Source organism: Oncorhynchus mykiss, chromosome 28 (assembly GCF_057628025.1).
Source record: "Oncorhynchus mykiss isolate SJ-2025 chromosome 28, ASM5762802v1, whole genome shotgun sequence".
NCBI lineage: Eukaryota > Metazoa > Chordata > Actinopteri > Salmoniformes > Salmonidae > Oncorhynchus > Oncorhynchus mykiss.
Window position 1 is genome coordinate 27536506 of NC_143049.1, and position 27917 is coordinate 27564422.

General features: G+C 44.5%; 1 protein-coding gene across 1 annotated transcript; it reads right to left on the bottom strand.

Moving 5' to 3' along the window:
- Positions 1-155: 155 nt before the first annotated feature.
- Positions 156-27886, bottom strand: LOC110508801 (period circadian protein homolog 2). The gene is given in 22 exon segments (XM_021589629.3): positions 156-1049; positions 1296-1446; positions 2511-2679; positions 2998-3217; positions 9199-10205; positions 11240-11506; positions 12042-12272; positions 13625-13743; positions 14206-14398; positions 14670-14781; positions 14999-15293; positions 15492-15645; positions 15775-15881; positions 17215-17293; positions 17443-17585; positions 17968-18019; positions 18636-18837; positions 19133-19254; positions 19411-19661; positions 21826-21943; positions 21946-22437; positions 27725-27886. Coding segments are annotated over 21 exon segments (4542 nt in total). The 5' UTR covers positions 22316-22437; positions 27725-27886; the 3' UTR covers positions 156-869.
- Between the last annotated feature and the right edge of the window lie 31 nt (positions 27887-27917).

Genomic DNA, 27917 nt, shown 5'->3' on the forward strand with positions numbered 1-27917 from the left:
TCTTATGCTGGTTTCTTCCTATATTTATATTGTGAGACTCAGAACATAGAAACACATATACTGTACATATGCTTTCCTAGCAGATATTATTATCTGGTATAAAAATAGAGTATCTCTTTGAAACCATTGGGGGTAAAAAAACATTTCACCAACCATTTACCGATGCTTCAAATTATATTTATTTTTCTCATATTGAGAGACAGTTGAAAAACAGCAAGTCCACTACATATTCTTGGCTACCATCAACACAAAAACAAGACTATAAGTCTTAAACTTCAGTGAAAGTATTACTTTTAATCAGTGAAACAACACAGGAAAAGAGATGGATGGAATTGAAAGAACAGTGTTTTGCACACACTGGAACTCACCCATTTGACATTTTAGTAATTTAGCAGACGCTCGTATCCAGAGTGACTTACAAAAGGAATTAGGGTTAAGTGCCTTGCTCAAAGGCACCTCGATAGATTTTTCACCTAGTCGGCTCGCCGATACAAACCAGAGACCTTCGGTTACTGGCCGAGTGCTAGGCTACCTGCCCACCGCTAGGTTACCTGCCTAACCTCAATCTCATCTTATTTTTCTCTCTCTCACACATTCACACACAGAAAATGAATTGACCAGGTGGGCCGTTGGTCTCTCAGGCTGTAGCAGAGTTTCCATACGGTTTAGCTGGTTGTGGAAAAGGTGTGTACCACCAGCAGGACACATGCAGTACTAGATAGTCCAATATGGTAATTCCCTGGTCAGGGACAGCTGTTGGTCTGAGGGTGGGACCCGGTCAATAATTGATGTCGCTTGAGAACGAGTCTTGGGAGGAAGTGCTGATGTTACAATCAACAGCTGAGGGTGGATTCAGGGTGTGGATGTGGCTATGATGATCCAAGGCCAGAAGAGGGACAAGGGCAGGTGTCTGTGTTTAAGGGCTCCTCGCCGGGCTTCCTGGAGGGGCTGACCTCGCCTGTCTCAGTCCCTGTGTCTCCCATGTCTAGGTCAGGCTGCTCCTCAGACATCACTGACTCTGGAGCATCCTCCTCAAAGCACACACAGGCCTAAACAAAACAACAACACACACACATTTCTGTTAGTTAATGTTAGACTTGCTTTTGACAAACGTGAATGACTGCCCATAGTATAAAAGAGAGAGTAAGAGAGAGTGAAAGAAGGAGAAAGAGAAAAAGAAAGGAAGAGAGTGATTGTGAAAAAGAGAGGGAGGAAAGAGAGAGGAAGAAAAAGAGAGAGCGTTAAAAGTGAAAGCAATAGAGCGAGAGAGCCGTAAAGAGAAAGAGAGAGCTCACCTTGACGTCCATGACCTTGGGCAGCCCTCCACTCCTCATCCAGGGGTAGACCTCTACCAGTTCCCTCTGCTGCTCCCCAGTGAAGCACGGCTGACTCTTCTGCATCCCACGCAGCCTCTCTCTGTCCTCTCTGAGCAACCTCTCGATGCCCCTGAGTAGGCCAAGGGACATACACACTCAGTATTCTGAACCATGGGACCTATGTCACCAGGGAAAAGATACTCAAACAGTAAGAATACTATTGGACATACAGGTAATTGGGTATTGGGCATTAGGGTGTCAGGAAAGGTAGGTCTGGTTAGTGGTTGAAAAATGTGTATTTGGTATGAGGGAGTCATGGGTATCAGATGACAATTTGATATACTTGATCTTCATGGTTAACTAGATTGGGTGTCTGGTACCTGGAGAGTTTAAGAAACCACACATTTCCTCTCAATCCACCTTGTCTAACAACTGTGGGTCTTTGTGTGAAAGCCCCATCTGGTGGACATAAGTCAGAACTGCAATTTTACTTTAATATTAGCAAAGCTTTTAACACAAATGGTCAATTCTAATTCAGCATGCCAGGTGAATATGGGAAGGGAGTGGGAAACAACAAGGGTGTACAGTGCAATGTACTAGGAAAGTATTTCCCAAAGGTCTAGAGTGCTGTGTCCCATCTAAACATTTTCTTATGGCCTACCAAAAAATATCCAACAAATTTTTAAAACCCCAGCATTCACAGCCACTCATCATGCCCTGGGTAGAAGTTGCCTGTAGTCACAGATCTAGGATCAGTTTATCCTCCCCCATCCCAAATCCCAAACTGACCCCAGATCTGCATCCACAGACAACTTTCTCTTACTCCAGGGCACATTGCGAGCTGCCTCTCTCCTGTCTCCTCCAACTCACCGCGAGGGCACCAGAAGTTTTATTATTATTTATTTAACCTTTTTTTAAGTAGGCAAGTCAGTTAAGAACAAATTCTTATTTACAATGACGGCCTACCCCGGCCGAACCCGGATGACGCTGGGCCAATTGTGCGCTGCCCTATGTGACTCCCAATCATTGCTGGTTGTGATACGGCCTGGAATCAAACCAGGGTCTGTAGTGATGCCTCTACTACTGAGATGCAGTGCCTCAGACCGCTGCGCCACTCGGGAACCCTGATAGGTCAACATGACCTTGTTGTCAGTGTTGGGGGTTACCAAACACAGCGGGTCCTGCAGTACATACTTGTCATGTTGGCCCTGCTCCATCTCCATTGGCCGCATCTCCATGACACTACTGCTTCTCCCACTATCGCAGCCGGTGGAGTGCCCTTTGACCTTCTGGCTGCTGTTCCGGGAGGAATCCACGCTGCCATAGTAGTTTCTGATCTTTTTGCTGGTGTGGCTGCTGCATACTTGGGGGGGAGAATAACAAAACAGAGTTAGGATATTTTACTTTTGAATCACCAGAGTTCTAGTCTCAAGTGCTTTATACATGAAGCAACAAATGGTTGAATGTAATGTCTTGCTGCCATGTCCTTCTGTCATATGTTTGTTATTGTCCCTGCCAGTCTTGTTCAGAAAATATGCCTAATAATAGGTTTTACAGTTTTAGATGGGAAAAACCCCTGTATATGGTTACAGGAGTTAAGTTTGGTACAGTGGAAGTGACTGGGATAGGATCAAATGTCTTACAAACGTACAAAAGGTCTAGGGTAGGTGTGTGTACAGACCTGTGCCATTGCCAGATACACCACTAGTTGACGTTCCACTAGCTGACTTTCTACATCCCGAAGTCCTGCTATTATTAGACTTTCCACTGTTAGACGTTCTAGCTGAGGTTCCACAGTCATTGGACCTTGAACCCATGGACCCTGAGGTGGCTGAGTGAGAGTCTGAATGGAGCAGGATGTCAAGCATGTCGCTAGGATTACCGTCGCCTGGCGAACTCACCTGCAAGACAGAGGTCAAAGGAAAGGTCAACAAACAGAAGGTCCACTCAAGTCGTATTGGTCTCTTTTTTCTTTAATCAGTCCCATCCTTTCTTTCTCCGCTCCTTTAACTCCATATCATGATCTGAGAGGCACCTCAACCATATTGTTCTGAAATATTAATCCAGCAGAGACCCGTTTTACAGTAACTACGGTAACTTTTCTTTTGTGCATTTTCACAATGGAGGAACTGGAAGTTTAGTGAAGCCACACCAATCCAGCCATACTTCTCCTGACACGTTGGCAAAATTTGATTTACCTTCATGCCAAAAGTCATCTTTTTTCGAATGAATTTTTACGATATAGCCGATTTTGACTTGCAGCTGGCCCATCTAGCGGAAATTTCTCAGCTCTGCCTCTAGGGCAACATTCATAACAATAAGAGCTGGGATTTAAAGGGATACTTCAGGATTTTGGCAATGAGGCCCTTTATCTACTTCCCCAGAGTCAGATGAATACCATTTTTCTTTTTCTGTGTCCAGTATGAAGGAAGGTAGAGGTAGTTTCACGAGCCCATGTTAACATAGACTTCCAGTCATTGTGCTAACGCTAGTTAACATTGGCTATACACTACTTCTAACTTCCTTCATACTGGACATAGAGACATAAAAATAGTATCCATGAGTTCGTCTGACTCTGTCGAAGCAGATAAAGGGCCTCAATGCCAAAAAATACTGAAGTATCCCTTGAACACCCGTGGCATGTTTCCACTGTTTTGACCGATTTTGATGTCAAAATATGCTTAAAAACTATAGTTTGTGCCTTTAAAGTCGTACTCCAGCCTCCTTTTCAGACCAAAAGAATTGGTGAAACTATAACATCATATCACAGTAAAAGCATTCTTAAAATATTGAAATGGCCTCCCGGGTGGCGCAGTGGTTAAGGGCGCTGTACTGCAGCGCCAGCTGTGCCATCAGAGTTCCTGGGTGCGCGCCCAGGCTCTGTCGTAACCGGCCGCGACCGGGAGGTCCATGGGGCGACGCACAATTGGCCTAGAGGTGCCCGGGTTAGGGAGGGCTTGGTCGGTAGGGGTGTCCTTGTCTCATCGCGCACCAGCGACTCCTGTGGCGGGCTGGGCGCAGTGTGCGCTAGCCAAGGTGGCCAGGTGCACGGTGTTTCCTCCGGCGCATTGGTGAGGCTGGCTTCCGGGTTGGATGCGTGCTGTGTTAAGAAGCAGTGCGGCTTGGTTGGGTTGTGTATCGGAGGACGCATGACTTTCAACCTTCGTCTCTCCCAAGCCCGTACGGGAGTTGTAGCGATGAGACACGATAGTAGCTACTACAACAATTGGATACCACGAAAAAGGGCTAAAATAAAACAAAAATATTGAGGAAAATGTCAAATTAATCTATAGCCTATGTGCCGGACCGCCACTTGGCTGCCAGCTGAAGACAATATAGGATTGACTTAATACCTTACGGATTAAGCAGCCTTTTATACATCCTAACCCTAGCCTAACACCTCCAGGCTAAAAACAACACTTTCGTAGTGTTGCTGCGATTCTAGGGAATCTCAACATTACTGCATTACATTACATTATAACCTCACACCCACTCTGTTATTTTTTATTACAATGTTTGTATTTCACCTTTATTTAACCAGGTAGGCCATTTGAGAACAAGTTCTCATTTACAACTGCAACCTGGCCAAGATAAAGGGAAGTAGTGCGACACAAACAACAACACAGAGTTACACATGGAATAAACAAGCGTACAGTCAATAACACAATAGAAAAAGTCTATATACAGAGTGTGCAAATGGAGTGAGGAGGTAAGGCAATAAATAGACAATAGTAGCGAAGTAATTACAATTTAGCACATTAACACTGGAGTGATAGATGTGCAGATGATGATGTGCAAGTAGAAATAATGGTGTGCAAAAGAGCAAAAAAGTAAATAAAAACAATATGGGGATGAGGTAGGTAGATTGGATGGGCTATTTACAGGTGCAGCGATCGGTAAGCTGCTCTGACAGCTGATGCTTAAAGTTAGTGAGGGAGATATGTCTCCAACTTCAGCTATTTTTGCAATTTGTTCCAGTCATTCGCAGCAGAGAACTGGAAGGAAAGGCGGCCTAAGGAGGTGTTGGCTTTGGGGATGATCAGTGAGATATACCTGCTGGAGCGCGTGCTACGGGTGGGTGTTGCTATGGTAACCAGTGAGCTGAGATAAGACGGAGCTTTACCTAGCAAAAATGTATAGATGACCTGGAGCCAGTGGGTCTGGACGAATTAGTAGCGAGGGCCAGCCGACGAGAGCAGACAGGTCGCAGTGGTGGAATAGCACTGTGATAGACTGCATCCAGTTTGCTAAGTAGAGTGTTGGGGGCTATTTTGTAAATGACATCGCCAAAGTCGAGGACAGGTAGGATAGTCAGTTTTACGAGGGTATGTTTGGCAGCGTGAGTGAAGGAGGATTTGTTGTGAAATAGGATGCCGATTTTGGATTGGAGATGTTTAATGAGTCTAGAAGGAGAGTTTACAATCTAGCCAGACACCAGACCAGACAGCCAGACATTTGTACTTGTCAGAACCGTCCAGAGTACTGATGCTAGTTGAGGGGAGGGGGGGGGGCAGCGATTGGTTAAAGAGCATGCATTAAGTTTAACTAGCATTTAAGAGCAGTTGGAGGCCACAGAAGGAGTGTTGTATGGCATTGAAGCTCGTTTGGAGGTTTGTTAACACAGTGTCCAAAGAAGGGCGAGATCTATAAAGAATGGTGTCATTTGCGTAGAGGTGTATCAGGGAATCACCCGCAGCAAGAGCGACATCATTGATACAGTGCCTTGCGAAAGTATTCGGCCCCCTTGAACTTTGCGACCTTTTGCCACATTTCAGGCTTCAAACATAAAGATATAAAACTGTATTTTTTTGTGAAGAATCAACAACAAGTGGGACACAATCATGAAGTGGAACGACATTTATTGGATATTTCAAACTTTTTTAACAAATCAAAAACTGAAAAATTGGGCGTGCAAAATTATTCAGCCCCCTTAAGTTAATACTTTGTAGCGCCACCTTTTGCTGCGATTACAGCTGTAAGTCGCTTGGGGTATGTCTCTATCAGCACATCGAGAGACTGAAATTCTTTCCCATTCCTCCTTGCAAAACAGCTCGAGCTCAGTGAGGTTGGATGGAGAGCATTTGTGAACAGCAGTTTTCAGTTCTTTCCACAGATTCTCGATTGGATTCAGGTCTGGACTTTGACTTGGCCATTCTAACACCTGGATATGTTTATTTCTGAACCATTCCATTGTAGATTTTGCTTTATGTTTTGGATCATTGTCTTGTTGGAAGACAAATCTCTGTCCCAGTCTCAGGTCTTTTGCAGACTCCATCAGGTTTTCTCCCAGAATGGTCCTGTATTTGGCTCCATCCATCTTCCCATCTTCCCATCAATTTTAACCATCTTCCCTGTCCCTGCTGAAGAAAACCAGGCCCAAACCATGATGCTGCCACCACCATGTTTGACAGTGGGACATAACAACATAACGTTTTGCATTGTTGCCAAAAAGTTCAATTTTGGTTTCATCTGACCAGAGCACCTTCTTCCACATGTTTGGTGTGTATCCCAGGTGGCTTGTGGCAAACTTTAAACAACACTTTTTATGGAAATCTTTAAGAATTGGCTTTCTTCTTGCCACTCTTCTATAAAGGCCAGATTTGTGCAATATACGACTGATTGTTGTCCTATGGACAGAGTCTCCCACCTCAGCTGTAGATCTCTGCAGTTCATCCAGAGTGATCATGGGCCTCTTGGCTGCATCTCTGATCAGTCTTCTCCTTGTATGAGCTGAAAGTTTAGAGGGACGGCCAGGTCTTGGTAGATTTGCAGTGGTCTGATATTCCTTCCATTTCAATATTATCGCTTGCACAGTGCTCCTTGGGATGTTTAAAGCTTGGGAAATCTTTTTGTATCCAAATCCGTCTTTAAACTTCTTCACAACAGTATCTCGGACCTGCCTGGTGTGTTCCTTGTTCTTCATGATGCTCTCTGCGCTTTTAACGGACCTCTGAGACTATCACAGTGCAGGTGCATTTATACGGAGACATGATTACACACAGGTGGATTGTATTTATCATCATTAGTCATTTAGGTCAACATTGGATCATTCAGAGATCCTCACTGAACTTCTGGAGAGAGTTTGCTGCACTGAAAGTAAAGGGGCTGAATAATTTTGCACGCCCAATTTTTCAGTTTTTGATTTGTTAAAAAAGTTTGAAATAGCCAATAAATGTTGTTCCACTTCATGATTGTGTCCCACTTGTTGTTGATTCTTCACAAAAAAATACAGTTTTATATCTTTATGTTTGAAGCCTGAAATGTGGCAAAAGGTCGCAAAGTTCAAGGGGGCCGAATACTTTCGCAAGGCACTGTATATACAGAGAAAAGAGTCAGCCCGATAACTGAACATTGTGGTACCCCCAGAGGTCCGGACAACAGGCCCTCCGATTTGACACACTGAACTCTATCTGAGAAGTAGTTGGTGAACCAGGCGAGGTAGTCATTTGAGAAACCAAGGCTGTTGAGTCTGCCGATATGAATACGGTGATTGACATAGTCGAAAGCCTTAGCCAGGTCGTTGAAGACAGCTGCAAAGCACTGTCTTCATTTATGATATCGTTTAGTACCTTGAGCGTGGCTGAGATGCACCCGTGACCAGCTCGGAAACCGGATTGCACAGTGGAGAAGGTACGGTGGGATTCGAAATGGCTTAATAACTTGGCTTTCGAAGACTTTAGAAAGGCACGGCAGGATGAACATAGGTCTGTAACAGTTTGGGTCGAGACTGTCACCCCCTTTGAAGAGGGGGATGACCGCGGCAGCTTTCCAATCTTTAGGGATCTCAGACGATACAAAAGAGACGTTGAACAGACCGATAATAGGGGTTGCAACAATGGCAGCGGATCATTTTAGAAAGAGAGGGTCCAGATTGTTTAGCCAAGCTGATTTGTACGGGTCCAGGTTTGGCAGCTCTTTCAGAACATCTGCTATCTGGATTTGGGTGAAGGAGAAGCTGGGGAGGCTTGGGCAAGTAGCTGCGAGGGGTGCGGAGCTGTTGGCCGGGGTTGGGGTAGCCAGGAGGAAAGCATGGCCAGCCGTAGAGAAATGCTTATTGAAATTCTCGATTATCGTGGATTTATCGGTGGTGACAGTGTTTGCTAGCCTCAGTGCAGTGGGCAGCTGGGAGGAGGTGCTCTTATTCTCCATGGGCTTTACAGTGTTCCAAAACTTTTTGGAGTTAGAGCTACAGGATGCAAATTTCTGTTGGAAAACGCTATCCTTTGCTTTCCTAACTGACTGCGTGTATTGGTTCCTGACTTCCCTGAAAAGTTGCATATCGTGGGGACTATTCGATGCTAGTGCAATCCGCCACAGGATGTTTTTGTGCAGGTCAAGGGCAGTCAGGTCTGGAGTGAACCAAGGGCTATATCTGTTCTTAGTTCTACATTTTTTGAAAGGGGCATGCTTATTTAAGATGTTAAGGAAATTACTTTTAAAGAACCACCAGGCATCTTCTACTGACGGGATGAGGTCAATATCCTTTCAGGATGCCCAGACCAGGTCGATTAGAAAGGACTGCTCGCAGAAGTGTTCTAGGGAGCGTTTGACAGTGATGAGTGGAGGTCGTTTGACCGCGGACCCATAGTGGATGCAGGCAGTGAGGCAGTGATCGCTGAGATCCTGATTGAAAACAGCAGAGGTGTATTTGGAGGGCAAGTTGGTCAGGATAATATCTATAAGGGTAACCATGTTTACGTATTTAGGGTTGTACCTGGTGGGTTCCTTGATAATTTGTGTGCGTTGAGGGCATCTAGCTTAGATTGTAGGACAGGGGGTTGGATAAAACTATAGAAAATAGAAACATGGGAGGGAGAGAGACAAAAAGCTAAAGAAAGAGAAGACAGTAGGGGGAAAGACAACGAACAGGGTTATGTCCTACCTGCTGAAGCGTGATCTTCTCCATGGCTTGGCAGACCACACTCCTTCCCTTATCGCGGAAGGTGTTATTCCCCGGTGGATCACCACTGGAGGGCGCTACCACCATGCTGTGCTGCCTCTCCAGGGAGCATGGTGTCTCCTCCAGCTGCAGTAAGTTGAGCTGCAGGGGTGAGCTGCATGGTGACTGGAACACTGGAGGGGAGGACACTTGGACCCTGCCGTCCATGGACCCAGGTGTGGAGCCCCGAGACTGGGTGGTTTCCCCAGAAGGCTTGGGGGGCTCCATGGCCATGGAAGAGAAAGGCTGGGTGGGAATTGGGAAGCCTGTCTGGGGGGCTAAAGGGTTCTGGCCCGGGAACTGGGCCTGGCTGGTGGAGGATGACTGTGGTGGGAAGGGAAGAGATGTCTGAAGGGGGAAAGGCTGCGGCTGTGCCAGGAAGGGACCCTGGGCAGGGAAGGTGAGGGATGTCTGTGGGAGGAAGGGCTGTGGCTGTGAGGAGTATCCTGCCGTCTCGACCTGGTAAAAAGGCTGCTGTCCTGGAGCCCCGCTCCCCATTTGAGGGAACATGTAGTTGGGGAGAACCAGAGCCACCACAGGGGTCACCATGGGAGTAGAGAAGGGGGAGGGCTGGATGTTTGGTGCCGGGCACTGGGGATTCTGGTTGCACTGACTGTCGCCGAAGCCTGGCATTGAATTCTCAAGGCTGGTAGGCATGGTTCCAGCCATGGTGCCCACCCCGGGGTAGACCTGGAGAGGGAAGGCTGGCACTATGTTGGGGTAGGCCAGGGGCGGCAAGGTGGACTGGGAGGAGTTGGAGGGGGACCAGGAGGTTTGGTTGAGGCCCTGATTGAGGAGGTGGGGTCGGGGCTGCTGCTGTCTCTTCCTATGGGACAAAGAACTATCGGACAACTCGTTCTGTTTTACCCACTTGGACTTGGTTTTCTTGTTGCGTCCACTTCTACGGGCAGCGGGTTCGGCCTGCCTGCATGGGCGCACAGTGGGCACAGCTGGAGAGGGGGAAAGAGCGGGGGAAGAGAGAAAAAGAAGGTTAGATGACATTATGTATTTGACTGTGAGAAGTTGAGTGTATGAAAGCATTAAGGTACTGTGTGTGTCTGTGTTGAATTGTACTAGCCTATGTCTACAAGCTATATTGAGTTTGTATTGTATTGTACTGTATTGTAATGTACTGTAATGTGTTGTATTGTATTGTAATGTATTGTATTGTAATGTATTGTAATGTATTGTATTGTGCTGTATTGTGTGTAATTTATTGTTTTGTATTGTAATGTAACGTATTGTATTGTAATGTATTGTAATGTATTGTAATGTAACGTATTGTAATGTATTGTAATGTAACATAATGTAACGTATTGTAACGTATTGTATTGTATTGTATTGTAATGTATTGTACTGTATTGTATTGTAATGTATTGTATTGTACTGTACTGTATTGTAATGTATTGTACTGTATTGTGTGTAATTTATTGTTTTGTATTGTAATGTAACGTATTGTATTGTAATGTATTGTACTGTACTGTATTGTAATGTATTGTACTGTATTGTGTGTAATTTATTGTTTTGTATTGTAATGTAACGTATTGTATTGTAATGTATTGTACTGTACTGTATTGTAATGTATTGTACTGTATTGTGTGTAATTTATTGTTTTGTATTGTAATGTAACGTATTGTATTGTAATGTATTGTACTGTACTGTATTGTAATGTATTGTACTGTATTGTGTGTAATTTATTGTTTTGTATTGTAATGTAACGTATTGTATTGTAATGTATTGTATTGTACTGTACTGTATTGTAATGTATTGTACTGTATTGTGTGTAATTTATTGTTTTGTATTGTAATGTAACGTATTGTAATGTATTGTATTGTACTGTACTGTATTGTAATGTATTGTACTGTATTGTGTGTAATTTATTGTTTTGTATTGTAATGTAACGTATTGTATTGTAATGTATTGTATTGTACTGTATTGTATTGTACTGTATTGTGTGTAAAGCGTGTTCGCTGCTGCACTCTACCATCAGTGGCACCTTGTCCCTTCTGGCGCTCCAGGTATTGGGAACAGTTCGCCTGGAAGACCTGGACTCCCTGAAGCTCCCTGAAGCGACACAGGAAGGCCTGCTGCTCTCTCTGGGTGTGGGTTGCTAGGACCTGCTTGGTCAGACCCAGCTTTTTATAGGGCTCCCTCTGCAGGCTGGAAGGTGAAACAGCACTAGGAGGAGGCCCAGGAGTCTGGCTGACCCGCTCCACCGCCTCCCCACCACCAGATACATCCTCAATGATCTCTGTATGGAGAAAACAGATAGAGAAACACTAGTTCCAGCAGACAGCCATGGATGTACAAGTTAGATACAATATATACATAAAACATCCAACTGTTCAGGTCATAAAGAGAGCTGTGATACCCTCAGCAACATTGATATACATATATACAGTGATATACATTACAGTGATATACGTTACAAAGAAGCAGATAGGAAGATACATGCAGGACGCCAGTGTGTGCTAGGGTCATCTACTGTATATCATACATCATGGTATAGTCTCGTGGAACCAGACGAGTGTGAATCTCTGGGATTCTGGGAAGCGAGGTTATGCATGGCATATGTATCTTCTGGAAGATGCATGACCTCAGAGTACAGACATGATACTACACCAATGGTGTGCGATAACATTCAGTACACAACATCTAGCTACATCTATACCCACGGAGACACACACGTAGACACACACGTAGACACACACACACACACACACACACAGAACCCACCACCACAAAAAAGAGCAAAAGACCAGAGAACGAGTCCATGTAGTGTATACCTGACTCGGGCTGCAGTTTCTTGTCTCCTACATGCACGATGGTGCTACTGTAGCTACACTGGCTTGTTATTGACACCACACTCTCGGTTTTGCTGCACAGTTGCACGGCGAGGGCTGCCAGGGAGGAGGAGCCCACTACCCCTGAGGCTGTGGTCGTAGCCTCAGTCTTTTTGTATGCGATGATGTCATCCACAGCGGTTAAACCAGGCTGAGCCTTAAATAGCGCAGGGTCTGCCAGGGTGACAGGGAGAGACTGAGAGAGGGTGACTAGGAGAGTCACAAATTAAGTCCCATAATCGTGGATTATAGAGAGTGAGAGAGAGAGAGAGAGAGAGAGAGAGAGAGAGTACACAGTGGCAGAATACCTGACTACTGTGACTGACCCAAACTTAAAGAAAGCTTTGACTATGTACAGACTCAGTGAGCATAGCCTTGCTATTGAGAAAAGCCGCCGTAGGCAGACATGGCTCTCAAGAGAAGACAGGCTATGAGCACACTGCCCACAAAATGAGGTGGAAACTGAACTGCACTTCCTAACCTCCTACCCAATGTCTGACCCTATTAGAGACACATATTTACCTCAGATTACACAGATCAACAAAGAATTCAAAAACAAACACAATTTGGATAAACTTCCATATCTACTGGGTGAAATTCCACAGTGTGACATCACAGCAGCAATATTTGTGACCTGTTGCCACAAGAAAAGGGCAACCAGTGAAGAACAAACACCATTGTAAATACAACCCATATTTATGCTTATTTATTTTCCCTTGTGTACTTTAACTTTAATATATATAATATGACATTTGTAATGTCTTTATTGTTTTGAAACTTCCTTATGTGTAATGTTTCTATTAATTTTTATTGTTTATTTCACTTTTGTATATTATCTACCTCACTTGCTTTGGCAATGTTAACACATGTTTCCCATGCCAATACAGCCCCTTGAATGGAATTGAGAGAGAGAGAGAGAGAGAGAGAGAGAGAGAGAGAGAGAGAGAGAGAGAAAATTTGGCTGTCTGATTCAGTTGGTTAACCTGTCCAACAGAGATTTGGCATGAACTAAAAGATGAACTCTTCATAAATGAAGAGGTATAAATATTATATTTGATACAGTATATTTGTACATAATAAGTATTGATCTTTTGATAAATTGGTATGTGTTCATCCGTTCTGATTCCCTGGCGATCGGTGGAGCCAGATGGAATCTGCAGTGATGTTTCCCAACCAATGTATTACCAACGTTGTCACACCATATCTAATAAAGGTATCCGTGCCTATTCATCTAGCAGTATTATTTGGTTTGAATTGAATTCATCCCACAGGTATCTTCAATTTGAATGAAGAAATTAAGGAAATTCAAACTGTGTATCCAGTCTGAGATTTAATGATGACGGGCAATTCAATTCATGGTGCATTCAATGACTGGTAGAAATGGATAGCGGTGTAGGAAAGGTCACTTGCAATATAGGTTTCATGCAACATTATACCAACCATACTGTAGTCAAGAGTTGTACATGTTTTATTGTAAGTAATGGAGTAAAGCTAGATAACGTTAGTAGAACGTTGGTACAAGGTACCTTCAGATATCTGCATGCGGTTGTCCCCTCCTTTCTGCTTGTCCTCGTCTGAGGAAGTGTTGTCAGAAGAGTGGCACTTCCTCTTCCTAGCGATGGGAATGTTACAGCCCTCTAGATATCTGTCAAGAGACACAGGAGAGACCGCTTAACTTTCTATCTTCATCAAAAACAATAGCCCATGATGTAACTGCCATGAAATTGGGTAGCAGTAAGTTTAAATAGCAGCTACGTAGTACCTACCACTCTCCTTCCCACATAGCTACCCAGAAATACTACCTATAATTATTTTCCCCCATAAAAGACAAACTAAATGAATAGACAGATGACTGCCTAATGACAAGAGAGATGTTCAGCACAGGAGGCTGGTGAGAGAAGGACGGCTAATAATAATGTCAGGAACAGAGCGAATGAAATGGTATCAAACACCTGGAAACCATGAGTTTGACGTATTTGATACCATTCCACTGATTCCGCTCCAGGCATTACCACGAGCCTGTCAAATGAAGGTGCCACCAACCTCCTGTGATGTACAGATAAATGATGAGCAAGATGAATAAATAAGTGACTAGTTAGAAGCTGACCTGATGACGTTGTCCAGACAGCTGATCTGTTGGTAGGAGTAGACCGCCTGGTCGTTGACGGCCAGCTGCTCCTCCTGTACTGCAGGCCTGCAGTTCTCCAGGGGGGTGGCCCCACTGTCCCTCCAGCTCAGAGGTGCCACGGGGGCTGCAGTGTCCTTGAGACGCACCGCCGCGGGACTCTTCTGGAGGAACTCTGCTAGGGAGAGGGTAACGGTCAGGACTGGAATGGGCATGAATATGAACATTATGTTTACACCAGACTACACCCATTTAACATCACTCATGTATTAAACACACACATATACATCTCGCTCAACACATAAACACGCATTCATATCTGTACATCCACACACATCCACTCCCCACTTTACATGACCAAATGCACACACAAATGCACACTCCTCAAAAAGTATTTTTCCTGCAGATTGTAAATATTTCTGTTTTGGTTGTCTTGTGTGACTTACTGCCAGGGTTCTTCTTGGTCTCAGACCTGGCTGAGGAGGAGGCTTTGTAGATTTGTTGTTCCTGACTGTTCTGGAGGTGGATACCTTTACAGATCCCCTCAAATGACCTCTGCTGGGGAGGAGGGAAGAGACATGCTCACTATCATGGAGAGAGAGAGAGAGAGAAGGAGAGAGAGAGAGAGAGAGAGAGAGAGAGAGAGAGAGAGAGAGAGAGAGAGGGAGGGAGGGAGGGAGAGAGAGAGAGAGAAAGAGGGGAGGGAGAAATAGACTGGGAAAAGTGAGAGCGAGAAAGAGATAGACAGGTAAAACAGAAGTAGAAGGGTACTCACAGGTTTGGCCCAGCTGCTCTCCCCCTCCTCCTCGATGCGTGTCCTGCTTGGGCTGCTACCATTGCTGTTGATGTTGATGTCTCTGGTTGAATGTGTGTTGCTCTCGCTGGTCATTCCCTGGGATGCTGCAAGGTGGTCGTTGCTTCCCACGTACCCACTGGAGCTAGTGCTGTGAACCGGCTGCAGTAGCAGTCTGTGGATCTGCTCAGTGATCTCCTGGACTTCAGAGTCCATGATCTTGGTCTCCATGAGGGCAGGGAGCGGGGCCTCGAACACATCCTCATTCACCGGGCCCCTTCCAGTGGAAACAACCATATTATCATTATTAGCAGTAATTTCTAGAACAATAGACACAGCATAAAAAATATTTTTTTGCCATTTAAAAAAATGATGCCAAGATACTGTAACACAAAAAAAGTGCTGAGCAGGGAGAAGTGCCAAGGTACTAAAAATTTTCCAAGATAGGAAAACATTGTGCTAGGCAGACACTCACATGCGGACTGTGTGCCTCCCGATGATGAAAGAGACCTTACAGGTCCAGGGATTGACAAAGCTGGACCAGCTGGTGTCGATGATGGCGTACTCTCCGTTCCGTGTGCAGAACCTGATGGAGGAGTAGTCGAACGGCTGGCCAGCATACTGAAGGACTATGGATAGGAGAGAGAGAAAAGGGAATATAAATGTCACTAAAATATGCTGTAAAGGGACATTCCATTTGTTTTGTATGCAACCCAGTGATGTAATAATTGTTCATGTGTTGTTCTAGTTTTACTTACTCCTCTTGTGAATGGCCAACATGCTCTGCCTGTCATTGGGGTGCATGAGAAGAAGGACTGGGGTGCCAATCAGATCCTGGGGGAGGTAACCAAGGAGAGGAACAGCCCTGGAACACACACACACACAATGACATCATGAATCAGTGTACAGTATTATTACCCCAGGAGGTTGGTGGTACCTTAATTGGGAAGGACAGGCTCGTGGTAATGGCTGGAGCGCAATCAGTGGAATGGTATAAAAAAGGACCCTGGGACTACACACCTCCCTCTGTAACTGGATCCTGGACTTCCTGACGGGCCGTCACCAGGTGGTAAGGGTAGGCAACAATACATCTGCTACGCTGATCCTCAACACCGGGGACCCTCAGGGGTGTTTGTCCTCCTTTACTGCCTGTTCACCCACAACGCGTGACCAAGCACGACTCCAACACCATCATTAAGTTAGCAAACGACACAACAGTGGTAGGCCTGATCACCGACAACAATGAGACAGCCTATAGGGAGGAAGTCAGAGACCTGGCCGTGTGGTGCCAGGATAACAACCTCTCCCTCAACGTGATCAAGACAAAGGACATGATTGTGGACTACAAGAAAAGGAGGGCCGAACACACCCCCATTCACATTGACGGGGTTAAAGTGGAGTGGGTCGAGAGTTTCAAGTTCCATGGTATCCACATCACCAACAAACTATCATGGTCCAAATGCACCAAGACAGTCATGAAGAGGGCACGACAAAACCTTTTCCTACTCAGGAGACTGAAAAGATTTGTCATGTGTCCCCAGATCCTAAAAAAAGTTATACAGCTGCACCATGGGGAGCATCCTGACCAGTTACATCACCGCCTGGTATGGCAACTGCTCGGCATCTGACCGTAAGGCGCTATAGAGGGTAGTACGTATGTCCCAATACATCACTGGAGCCAAGCTTCCTGCCATCGAGGACCTACTGTATATACTAGGCGGTGGTCAAAGACTCCAGGCCGCCAAATCATAGACTGCTCTCTCTGCTACCACACAGCCATAGTTCTGCCTACACGTACAAATGACCTCGACTAACCTGTACCCCCGCAAATTGACTCTGTACCTGTCCCCCCTGTATATAGCCTCGTTATTGTTATGTAATCTTATTGTGTTACTTTTTAATTTATTTTTTACTTGAGTTAATTTAGCAAATATTTATTGAACTGCATTGTTGGTTAAGGGCTTGTAAGTAAAGCATTTCATGGTAAGATCTAAACCTGTTGTATTCGGCACTTGTGACAAATAACATTTGATTTGATTTGAAATACATCAAACACATTGTTTCAATGTGTTGGATGCCATTCAATTTTCTCTGTTCCAGCCATTATTATGAGCCGTCCTCCACTCAGCAGCCTCGACTGATTACTAGATCATAATCCCAATACAAACACAGTATCAGAAAAATGTTTGGTGTCTTGCCTCTCGTCCACATCCTGGAACACACAGCTAGGAGTGTGTGTGGTGGTGAAGATGCGCTTGTCGCTAGGAATTCTGGGAGCTGTAGGCAAATTAAAACACTGTTAACACCACTGTTCCCACACACTAATCACGTACTATCCACTGTTATACACTATTAAAGATGCAGTTTCAAAAGTATTCAAACAGGCACAACTCAGGTGTTGTGATGGCATTATGATTGGTTCTTACCCTCGTAGCCGGAATGCAACCTTTCAGCCAGTAGGAGGCAGCAGAGCTGGTTCTCAGAATGGACCTTGTCCTGCACCTTCATCAGGAAGGGGGTCATACGGAACGGGGAGTACTGCAGGTCCCCCTCACACTCCTTACCCCCACTACAGCACACAGGAGAGAGTGGACAAAGTCAGCAAGTCACTAAAGCAGCAACAAAACCATGAAAATATAGCCTATAGTATGATAATGATTGACGGTTTGTGTCAGTGGATTTCCCTTCTTCAGCAGCTATTTCACAGAGTTCAGCTCTACTACGCTACTTGGGTTTTTACCTGCCTCTTGGGAGCAGAGTTGAGCCGTAGTTTTACTTTAACAACAACTATGAATAGTGAGTGTGTGCATGTATACGTGTACGTGTGTGTCAGAGAGGAGCGAGATGAGACCAGCCGAGACTCAAACTAATTTAAATCTATCCAAAGTGGAAAAAGGGAATGAATAGAAACGCAAAGAGAAGCTAGCACACGGTCATAGCCCTACACACACCTGATCCGACAGAAGAAGGATTTCTCCCGCATGCAATCCGACGGGGAGGACTCTGAAAAGAGAAGAGGGGAAGGGGAACATTTTTTTATTCAAAAGAAGCCTCTACTTCATCGGCTTACTGCCGACCCTCGCCTCAATGTTTCCATGCCTACACTACGCATGTTTCTCAAGCTCTTATTAATCCCTCTGTGTTACCTGGCTTTAGGGACTCTGTCATTGATTTGTATTGTTTAGCATGGCTGGCTAGGGTAGGGCGACTAGACTCATGTTTTCCTAGCAACGGTTCAGCGTGTGCTGTTTTAAATTAATTTGTTTTCCGATCATTATAACTACATGGGATTTGCCTGTAAAGAGTTGTGAGTGTCTCAAAAGAGTGCTATAGATTTCAAAATAATGATTCACTATCATTAGGACGGGGGACCACTCGTAAAGCCAGATGTAATGGGTAAACATGCATGTTTTCTTTTTCCACCCTACCTTAAATATTTTTGTGCACACCTTGTGATGTATCTAAAACTGTTTATAAACTGTCTATAAGAGGTTATAAGTTAAAGAGGGTGTTAGCTACCTGCTCCGGGGCACATGCTCCAGGAGGGAAGGCGGAAGGGCATGCTTATAAGTGTTTAACGACTCTCCGTGGTTATAAGCGTTCGTAGAGGGGTCATTACCTGCTCCGGGGCACATGCTCCAGGAGGGCAGGCGGTAGCGCGTGGTGAAGCTGTAGAAAACACTGACGTCCTGGGGAGTCAGGAACTCCACAAACCTAGCGTCCTTGAAGACGCCCCTTTTACAGTTGAGGATAGAGGCAGCCTGGTCTGAGATGTAGACGATCTTCCCCGTGATCAGAGATATCGCAACCGCAAAGTTGTCCTGGAGGGACACACAGGAATACGTATGAGAAAAACATGCATATACAGTACACACACAGCTGCAAGCGTGGATTATTCCTAATCGCTGGGATATCTGATCTGTTGTTGTTCAGACACTGTATGTCAAATAAGGACAGAGATGGACACAGGTGTGGGTATGACTATGAGTCACGCTATCAATGTACTTTGGTATTGTTGGGGTTCTGTTTGCAACTGCTTTATGTATTTAAGGTAAAATTGTCTCTTTTTCATGCTTTGAAGGTGTATTCAGAGGAAAAAGGGTGTTAGTAACTTACATTGTTTTTGAGGGTGTACTCTGAGGTGATGCTGTCTATCTCCTTGATGGTGTAAGAGGACACATCCAGGCCGGATGGCTGACTATTATTGGTCATCAACAGCTGGTAGTACTCCTCATTGGCTGAAATACAACAACACAAACCCACATTGGTTTCCTATTGGCCTTTTAAGATGCATTAGACAACAACAAACTATAATGTAATGATGCTAAATACATAATCAAATCACATGTTCAGGCTTACTACCCAGAATGCTTTGCGGTTGAGTTATCTCTTACCTTCCACCTGTTTGACACAGCGCAGGGCGTATTTCAGAGTGTTGAGGGAGCTGGACTTGTTGCCCTTGTTCCTCTTGTCAGCAGGAAGGTGGCGCTTGAGCTCCTTCAGGGTCCTGAGAAGCTCCTTCTGGGTCTTGGCCTTAGCTGACACCTCACTACTGCAGCCGCTGGTGGAAGGGTTGTCCTGCTCAGAACTCAGCAGGCTGAAAGCATTGGAACTACTGGGAGGAGAGGGGCTGTGGGAGTTAGAGCTGGGGAGACAGACAGACAGAGATTATTAATGACATCAAGTAACATGTTTTCATTGAGAATTGTTTCAAACCACTAGAATTAAATTGTTATAAGCAAAAGTGATACACTAAAAATAGACTCCAAAGCTACTACCATATACACGTATGCACCCATTGATGAATTATTTAGTTCCTCAATCGTGGACAATAAGTGGATTTCATGTTTATGACGAAGAGGGTATTTTCCACAATGTTTTAAATGAAATAGCAAAACAAAGTCCTTGAGTTTAGCATGAAATGAGTGGGTCCATTTCTTTGCCCATCTGGTACAATGGCTTGAAGTTTGCTCTACTTTTATTGTGTTCAGGAGAGTACAATGCTACAATGGTACATGGATACCGGAGCAGCTCTTAAAAATTATATTTGCCTTTTTGTTTTCCCCATCCACTCCGCAGTTGTCTGTGTTCCTGTCTCTGTAACGTTCCACTCCTTGTACTCCGTAAAATGTGCCATCTTTGGCAAATAACACCTTGAGTGGAATGTAATAGCTGAACAAAGACTGGCAACCACGCTAACGCCACAGAGGATGCCAGGGGAATTCTACGCTGTTTCAATCTCAGGTCAGTCTGACTTTCCTGTCTTTGAAAGAGCATAATTACATCACCTAGTGGTCAAACAGGGAAATGGTTCCAATCGGGGACTTTAGAAACACTTAAAATAAGGGCAGTTTCATGTAGGATCACCCTGGCGTGACGTTTTGATTACCATGTAAATCTCTCTCAGACAAGGTGACTTATATCAATATATTTACTCTCAGATTTGAAAATGCTAATTAGCATCAAAGAATGGGGGAAATGAATGGTGGAAAAACTATTAGAACCCTTTTCCAGTTTGACCACAAGGTTTTATGGGTATTATGACTCTGTGGTACTCTATTGTGTCAAAGACGGGACGATGGCACAGGTAAACTGGATTGTGTGTGTGTGTGCGTTAATGTGTGTGTGAGAATATGTAGTAAGTATGAGCCAATGTGTGTTTTTGTGTCACAGGCATTAGCCTAAAGGCTTAGCAAGAGCGCTAATACATCCAAAAGCTATAAACAGCTGCTGAAGACAGCCAACTCATGAAATATAACTCAGGTGTATTTAAATAGAAATCACATTTAGAAATAGCCGTCCTAAGCATTTAGAGATCTAATTATATAAAAGAGAGCCACCTAAAGTATCAGCGGTATCTGCTTTTGGCATTAACAGAGTGGTCTGGCAAACGGTTGCAACTAATTATAGAGGTAGGTAAATAGAATAAGCTAAATATATAATGATAGTAAGAGCAGCTGTAGGCCTCCCCACTGTTGCAGTGGAGCTGACAGGTATTGTCACAGAGTGGAGACAGAAAGCGAAAGACAACTTCACCATATGACACACAAGTACTGCGACCTCTCAGCAAAAAAATACCTCGATCACTCTTTGCTTTTAACGAGAAGTTCCACACAATCAAGATGTGCTCCAGTGCCTTTCTCTTCAAAGAGTGTTTTCAGGTGTTTTTAGCCCAGCTGCTGAGAAATAAGGAGGGGGCTGAGTGTGTCATTAGGGTGGTGAAGTGGGCACCGCCATCCAATTACAACCACTCCATTGTCAGCTTCCATAAGTTCTCAATGGGGTCCATCATTACTTTCTATGGGGTTTTCACTTCTCTCTGTGAGGGTCTCACTTCCAATATGTGGTCCATCATTTCATGTGTATGGAGCAGCCTGCATGGGCACCATGGGGAGAGAAGTGAGAGACAGGGTGCCGCTGTCAGTATCTAGGGCATGTCAGATGTGGACCAGCATGTGCCAACAGAGGAAGATAGACGGATGGAGGGACCCTGATACAACATGAAAGACAGCCACCATCTCTAACGGCCTCAGAATGTGCTGCCAGTGAGGCATATTGATGTCAACCTACGTCAAACGGGGACACAGACACAACAACAGAGGATGATAAAAAAGACATGCATCATCATGTAGCCTTGGATTTAGATGGGATGTTGATGATGTGTGGTGTTGGATCAACTAATACTGTCAACTCTTCCTAGTCTGATGGGCTGCCGGCAAAATAAGACTGGTAAAAAAGTACCCATCTAGAAATGTTTAGTCTAGTCTAACCCCTCCCATAAACCAACTAAAGCACATCTGCTCACTTACCGCTTGTTGCTCCCAGATGACTCCAGGAGAGCCGAGTCTCTGCTGTTGCCATCAGAGCTACCCGTTGACTCGTTGCCGTGACTCTCGTTTCCATGGCTTCCGTGGCTCCCGTTGCCTGTGACTCGGTCCCGCTGGATCCACTGCTCTTCATGTCCACGTCGTCGTGGAAGGAACATGAGCAGGCGCTCCTACGGCCAATGTGGGGTGAGGCCGAGGGGTCCTGGCAACTGCTGTCACTGCCTTCTGAGGCTAGACCCAGGCCTGGACCAACCTGGCTATAGCTGCTCCTACAATGAAGCTGGGCTATGGAGCTGCACCTTGAGACCACCCTGGGCATGGACCTGCACCCTGAGGCCCCCCTAGCCATGGACCTGCACCCGGAGGCCCCCCTAGCCATGGACCTGCACCCTGAGGCCCCCCTAGCCATGGAGCTGCACCCTGAGGCCCCCCTAGCCATGGAGCTGCAGTCTGGGTCTGAATTATCTGACATTAGAGGAAGGGAGGTGTGGTGTGTTGAGGGTTTAAACCAGAGAAGTGCTGAGTAGAGGATGGAGGAAGCAAAACTTAATCACCCCATTGTCCACAAGATGCCAAAGAGAATGGATGGATGAGCTGCAGTTTTTTGGAAGAGAGGAAGAGGAGGGTCAGTTAGCTACACTAGTTGTGACTATTTCTTACAATGTTAAAACCATTTAAGCGCACAATTAAATAAATCCCAGGAACAAATATATAATTTGATACAGTAGAATTCCTCTGAAGCTATCAGACAAGAAACACCTAGCCAAGAACCCCAAAGGTGTCACCTGCCCCTGTCTTCTGCCCTGTAACACAACAGAGCAGCTAGACATTGGCTATCCCAGTACCTAGATCAGTTCTATCTAGACCTCTGGGATCCACCCAAGTGAGGGCCTGGCCAGGGGATGGTCCATCAAAGCGGAACCACCCGACAGTTCTCCTTATTGGGGTAGCCCCCTGCCCTTTCTCCCCCTCTGGGGAGCTCAGTTGAACCTGTAACTTGTCTAGGCAGGGCTTGAGTCAGGCCAGCTCAGTGTATGAGTCTACTCCACTCTATCCTTTCAAATGATCTCCCAGTCCCTGACAGAGGATCTCCCAGTCCCTGACAGACATGAAACGTGCCAAACCAAGCCATTGTGTCCTGTAAACAGCAGTTGGCACGGCCGCGGTGGAAAAGTAACTCTCCTCTGCACTAAGTCCACATGCCTTCACGCAACACACTGTCCTCTCTGTAATTGACCAATTGAATTACCCCAATGCCCCCAATCAGTCATGAACGACACAATGCCCCCAATCAGTCATGAACGACACAATGCCACCAATCAGTCATGAACGACACAATGCCCCCAATCAGTCATGAACGACACAATGCCACCAATCAGTCATGAACGACACAATGCATCCAATCAGTAATGGAACGACACAATGCTGCCAGTCCGTCATGAACGACACAATACCCCCAGTCAGTCATGAACGACACAATGCCACACATCAGTTATGAACAACACAATGCCCCCCAATCAGTCATGAACAACACAATGCCCCCAATCAGTCATGTAACGCATTGGGCTGCTAACCAATGTCCTCTGGCTGAATCTACCACTGTCACTATAAGGTCATAAACATAATCAGCATAACTTTATGGTGTTGCATTAGTAGTCAATAAAGTAACTTAAACCATAAAGCATTATTGAACTGAACCACGCCGTGCTGGGGACAGGAGACGTGCTGTCATCATGGGACTATTGTAACTGAACGAGGTTGAACGTTTACAACACTCAGACTACTGACCCATTTCCTCCAAAATATCTTTATTACATTACTTCCTGACTACAGGAGCCTGAAATAGAAGAACATGGAAAGAACAACTACTGGTGTTTTGGGATGACAAAGATAAGCACACTTGTTCTTACACGACCTACTTTCACACTTACACTGCTGCTCATAGATTATTGATTAGATTCATTACTACCACTACACTGCTGCTCATATATTATTGATTAGATTCATTACTACCACTACACTGCTGCTCATATATTATTGATTAGATTCATTACTACCACTACACTGCTGCTCATATATTATTGATTAGATTCATTACTACCACTACACTGCTGCTCATATATTATTGATTAGATTCATTACTACCACTACACTGCTGCTCATAGATTATTGATTAGATTCATTACTACCACTACACTGCTGCTCATATATTATTGATTAGATTCATTACTACCACTACACTGCTGCTCATATATTATTGATTAGATTCATTACTACCACTACACTGCTTCTAAAATGATTATTGATTAGATTCATTACTACCACTACACTGCTGCTAAAATTATTATTGATTAGATTCATTACTACCACTACACTGCTGCTAAAATTCTTTTTGATTAGATTCATTACTACCACTACGCCGCTGTTCATTGATTATTGATTAGATTCATTACTATCAGTTTGTCTCTGTGAATGGTTTGTCCTCTGACAAATCAACTGTACATTTTGGTGTTCCTCAAGGCTCTGTTTTAGGATCACTATTGTTTTCAGTATATATTTTACCTCTTGGTGATGTCATTCGGAAACATACTGTTAACTTTCACTGCTATGCGGACGATACACAGCTGTACATTTTGATGAAACATGGTGAAGCCCCAAAATAGCCATCCCTGGAAGTCTATGTTTCAGACATAAGGAAGTGGATGGCGGCAAATGTTCTTCTTTTAAACTCGGACAAAAAAGAGATGCTAGTTCTATGCACCAAGAAACAAATAGATCTTCTGTTGAATCTGACAATTAATCTTGATGGTTGTACAGTCGTCTCAAATAAAACTGTGAAGGACCTTGGCGTTACTCTGGACCATGATCTCTCTTTTGACGAACATACCAAGACTGTTTCAAGGACAGCTTTTTTCCATCTACGTAACATTGCTAAAATCAGAAACTTTCTGTCCAAAAATTATGCAGAAAAATGAATCCATGCTTTGTCACTTCTAGGTTAGACTACTGCAATGCTCAACATTAAATGATGTTGAGCATTGCAATGATGTTTAATGATAAACCACTAAATAAACTTCAGTTAGTGCTAAACACGGCTGCTAGAATCTTGACTAGAACCAAAACATTTGATCACATTACTCCAGTGCTAGCCTCCCTACACTGGCTTCCTGATAAGGCCAGGGATGGTTTCAAGGTTTTACTGCAAACCTATAAAGCATTACATGGGCTTGCTCCTACCTTTCCGATTTGGTCCTGCCGTACATACCTACACGTACGCTACGGTCACAAGACGCAGGCCTCCTTATTGTCCGTAGAAATTCTAAGCAAACATCTGAAGGCAGGGCTTTCTCCTATAGAGCTCCATTTTTATGGAATGGTCTGCCTATCCATGTGAGAGACGCAGACTCGGTCTCAACCTTTTAAGTCTTTATTGAAGACTAGTCTGGCCCAGGAGTGTGAAGGTGAATGGAAAGGCACTGGAGCAACGAGCCGCTCTTGCTGTCTCTGCCTGGCCGGTTCCCCTCTCTCCACTGGGATTCTCTACCTCAAACCCTATTACAGGGTCTGAGTCACTGGCTTACTGGTGCTCTTCCATGCCATCCCTAGGTGGGGTGCGACACTTGAGTGTGTTGAGTCACTGACATGATCTTCCTGTCCGGGTTGGCACCCCCCTCCTGTTCGTGCCGTGGCGGAGATCTTCGTGGGCTATACTCGGACTTGTCTCAGGATAGTAAGTTGGTGGTTGAAGATATCCCTCTAGTGGTGTGGGAGCTGTGCTTTGGCAAAGTGGGTGTGGTTATATCCTGCCTGTTTGGACCTGTACGGGGGTATTGTCGGATGGGGCCACAGTGTCTTCCAACCCCTCCTGTCTCAGCCGCCAGTATTTATGCTGCGATAGTTTATGTGTCGGGGGCTAGGGTCAGTCTGTTATATCTGGAGTATTTCTCCTGTCTTATCCGGTGTCCTGTGTGAATTTAAGTATGCTCTCTCTAATTCTCTCTCTCTCTCTTTTTCTCTCTCTTTCTCTTTCTCTCGGAGGACCTGAGCCCTAGGACCATGCTTCAGGACTACCTGGCCTGATGACTCCTTGCTGTCCCCAGTCCACCTGGTCATGCTGCTGCTCCAGTTTCAATTGTTCTGCCTGCAGCTAATGAACCCTGACCTGTTCACCGGATGTGCTACCTTGTCCCAGACCTGCTGTTTTCAACTCTCTAGAGACAGCAGGTACGGTAGAGATACTCTGAATGATTGGCTATGAAAAGTCAACTGACATTTACTCCTGAGGTGCTGACCTGTTGCACCCTCTACAACCACTGTGATTATTATTATTTGACCCTGCTGGTCATCTATGAACATTTGAACATCTTGGCCATGTTCTGTTATAATCTCCACCCAGTACAGCCGGAAGAGGACTGACCACCCCTCATAGCCTGGTTCCTCTCTAGGTTTCTTCCTAGGTTCCGGCCCTTCTAGGGAGTTTTTCCTAGCCACTGTGCTTCTACACCTGCATTGCTTGGTGTTTGGGGGTTTAGGCTGGGTTTCTGTAAAGTACTTTGTGACATCAACTGTGAACCAACTAAATTAATTTGGGGACAGGTCAAAGCAATAACCCTCTTATAGGAAGCAATAACGTTTTATATGAAGTAATAACCCTGTTATACGGTAGTAATTAAGACATTTACTTATGCTGTACTTTCCACTGGTGCACCCCCTCATTTGTATATTAATGTAAAACTAAATAGAACACTGGTAAGTACTATAACCATGTAGTAGTAACACAGAAATGATAGGTGTAAAGTGTTGCCACTGTAAATATTTAAAAATAACGTAATGGAGAAGACTCATGTAGTGGGTTTCGTTAAGCATGTGTGGCCTATTGTGGTCTATGAGGGTTTACTGTATGCCTTTCACAAGCATTTCGGATTAGAAGGAGGTTCATTTTATTAATTGTGTATACATAATATTATAAATAATATAAATAAGTAGGTGAGGTGAGGCCACTGTAGCATTTACATATGTAGTTTAAACACTTCATTTTTATTTCAAAATGTACAAATAATCTAACTTGTTTGTAAATGTTAGACATCTTAGTAAGTAGGCTATTATTACTGAAGACTAATTTCGGATGAACAAAAAACATGAATCCTCCTCCATACCATCGACCTTATGATTGTGTCTCTCTAGCAAAGAAAAATCTCATCAAATTGGAAAATCACACACAACGATTATTGTTTAGTTGGCTAAAGATGACTAAAAACAGGATACAACACCGGCTCCATGCGGTGGCGATTTTTCATTTAGGCCTAATGAACGTGTTATAAAACAGCGGCGCAAGGCACCCAGCCACTGTCTGGCTTGAAACAATCGAACCAGCCGCCTGGTCAGTTCATAATGTTTTGTACCAATGTTTCACCGCCAGAAAACACCGCAATAGACTGTCCTTTCAATGCACTAAGCATGTTTTTGAAAGATATCTGACACATGCAATGATGACTGATCACTCATCCTCACTCAAGCTTGATCATACAGAGGGCAAACATTTGTTATTGTTTTGCATAATTGTTTCGATGTATTGTTTCTATGACTATGGCACAGGCTGCGTACAGTCCAGCCGTAGACATGTAAGGAGCGTAACTAACAGTCAGTGGGCAGGGCTTACTGTCCCACTATGACCCGCACACTGACAGTCATGCAACGCAACTTTCAAACTCCTTTTAAATATATATATTTTTTTGTAAAACCCACCAAGGCGTGTTATAATAAAGATGTATATATGCTATGACCACAGAGTTTCGAAGACGTAGGCTTTCGCGATACAGTTGAAAATCCCCCACAAACACCAAACCATAGGAGCCAACAAAAATATCACAAATTCACCAACCTGCCAGTTAAAGTAGATTATCGTCTCTTTTCTGTGATTTCAACGACTTCTGTTGGTTTGCAAAACTAATCGTTTTATTTTGCTTCCCGGTAATTCAGGCTTTGGTTTGACACACTACACTACTCTACACCTAGCGTTCGAGTTTCGTCATAGCCATATCCCTAGCGCTTTAGAGTGACCTCATTTTGAGCTC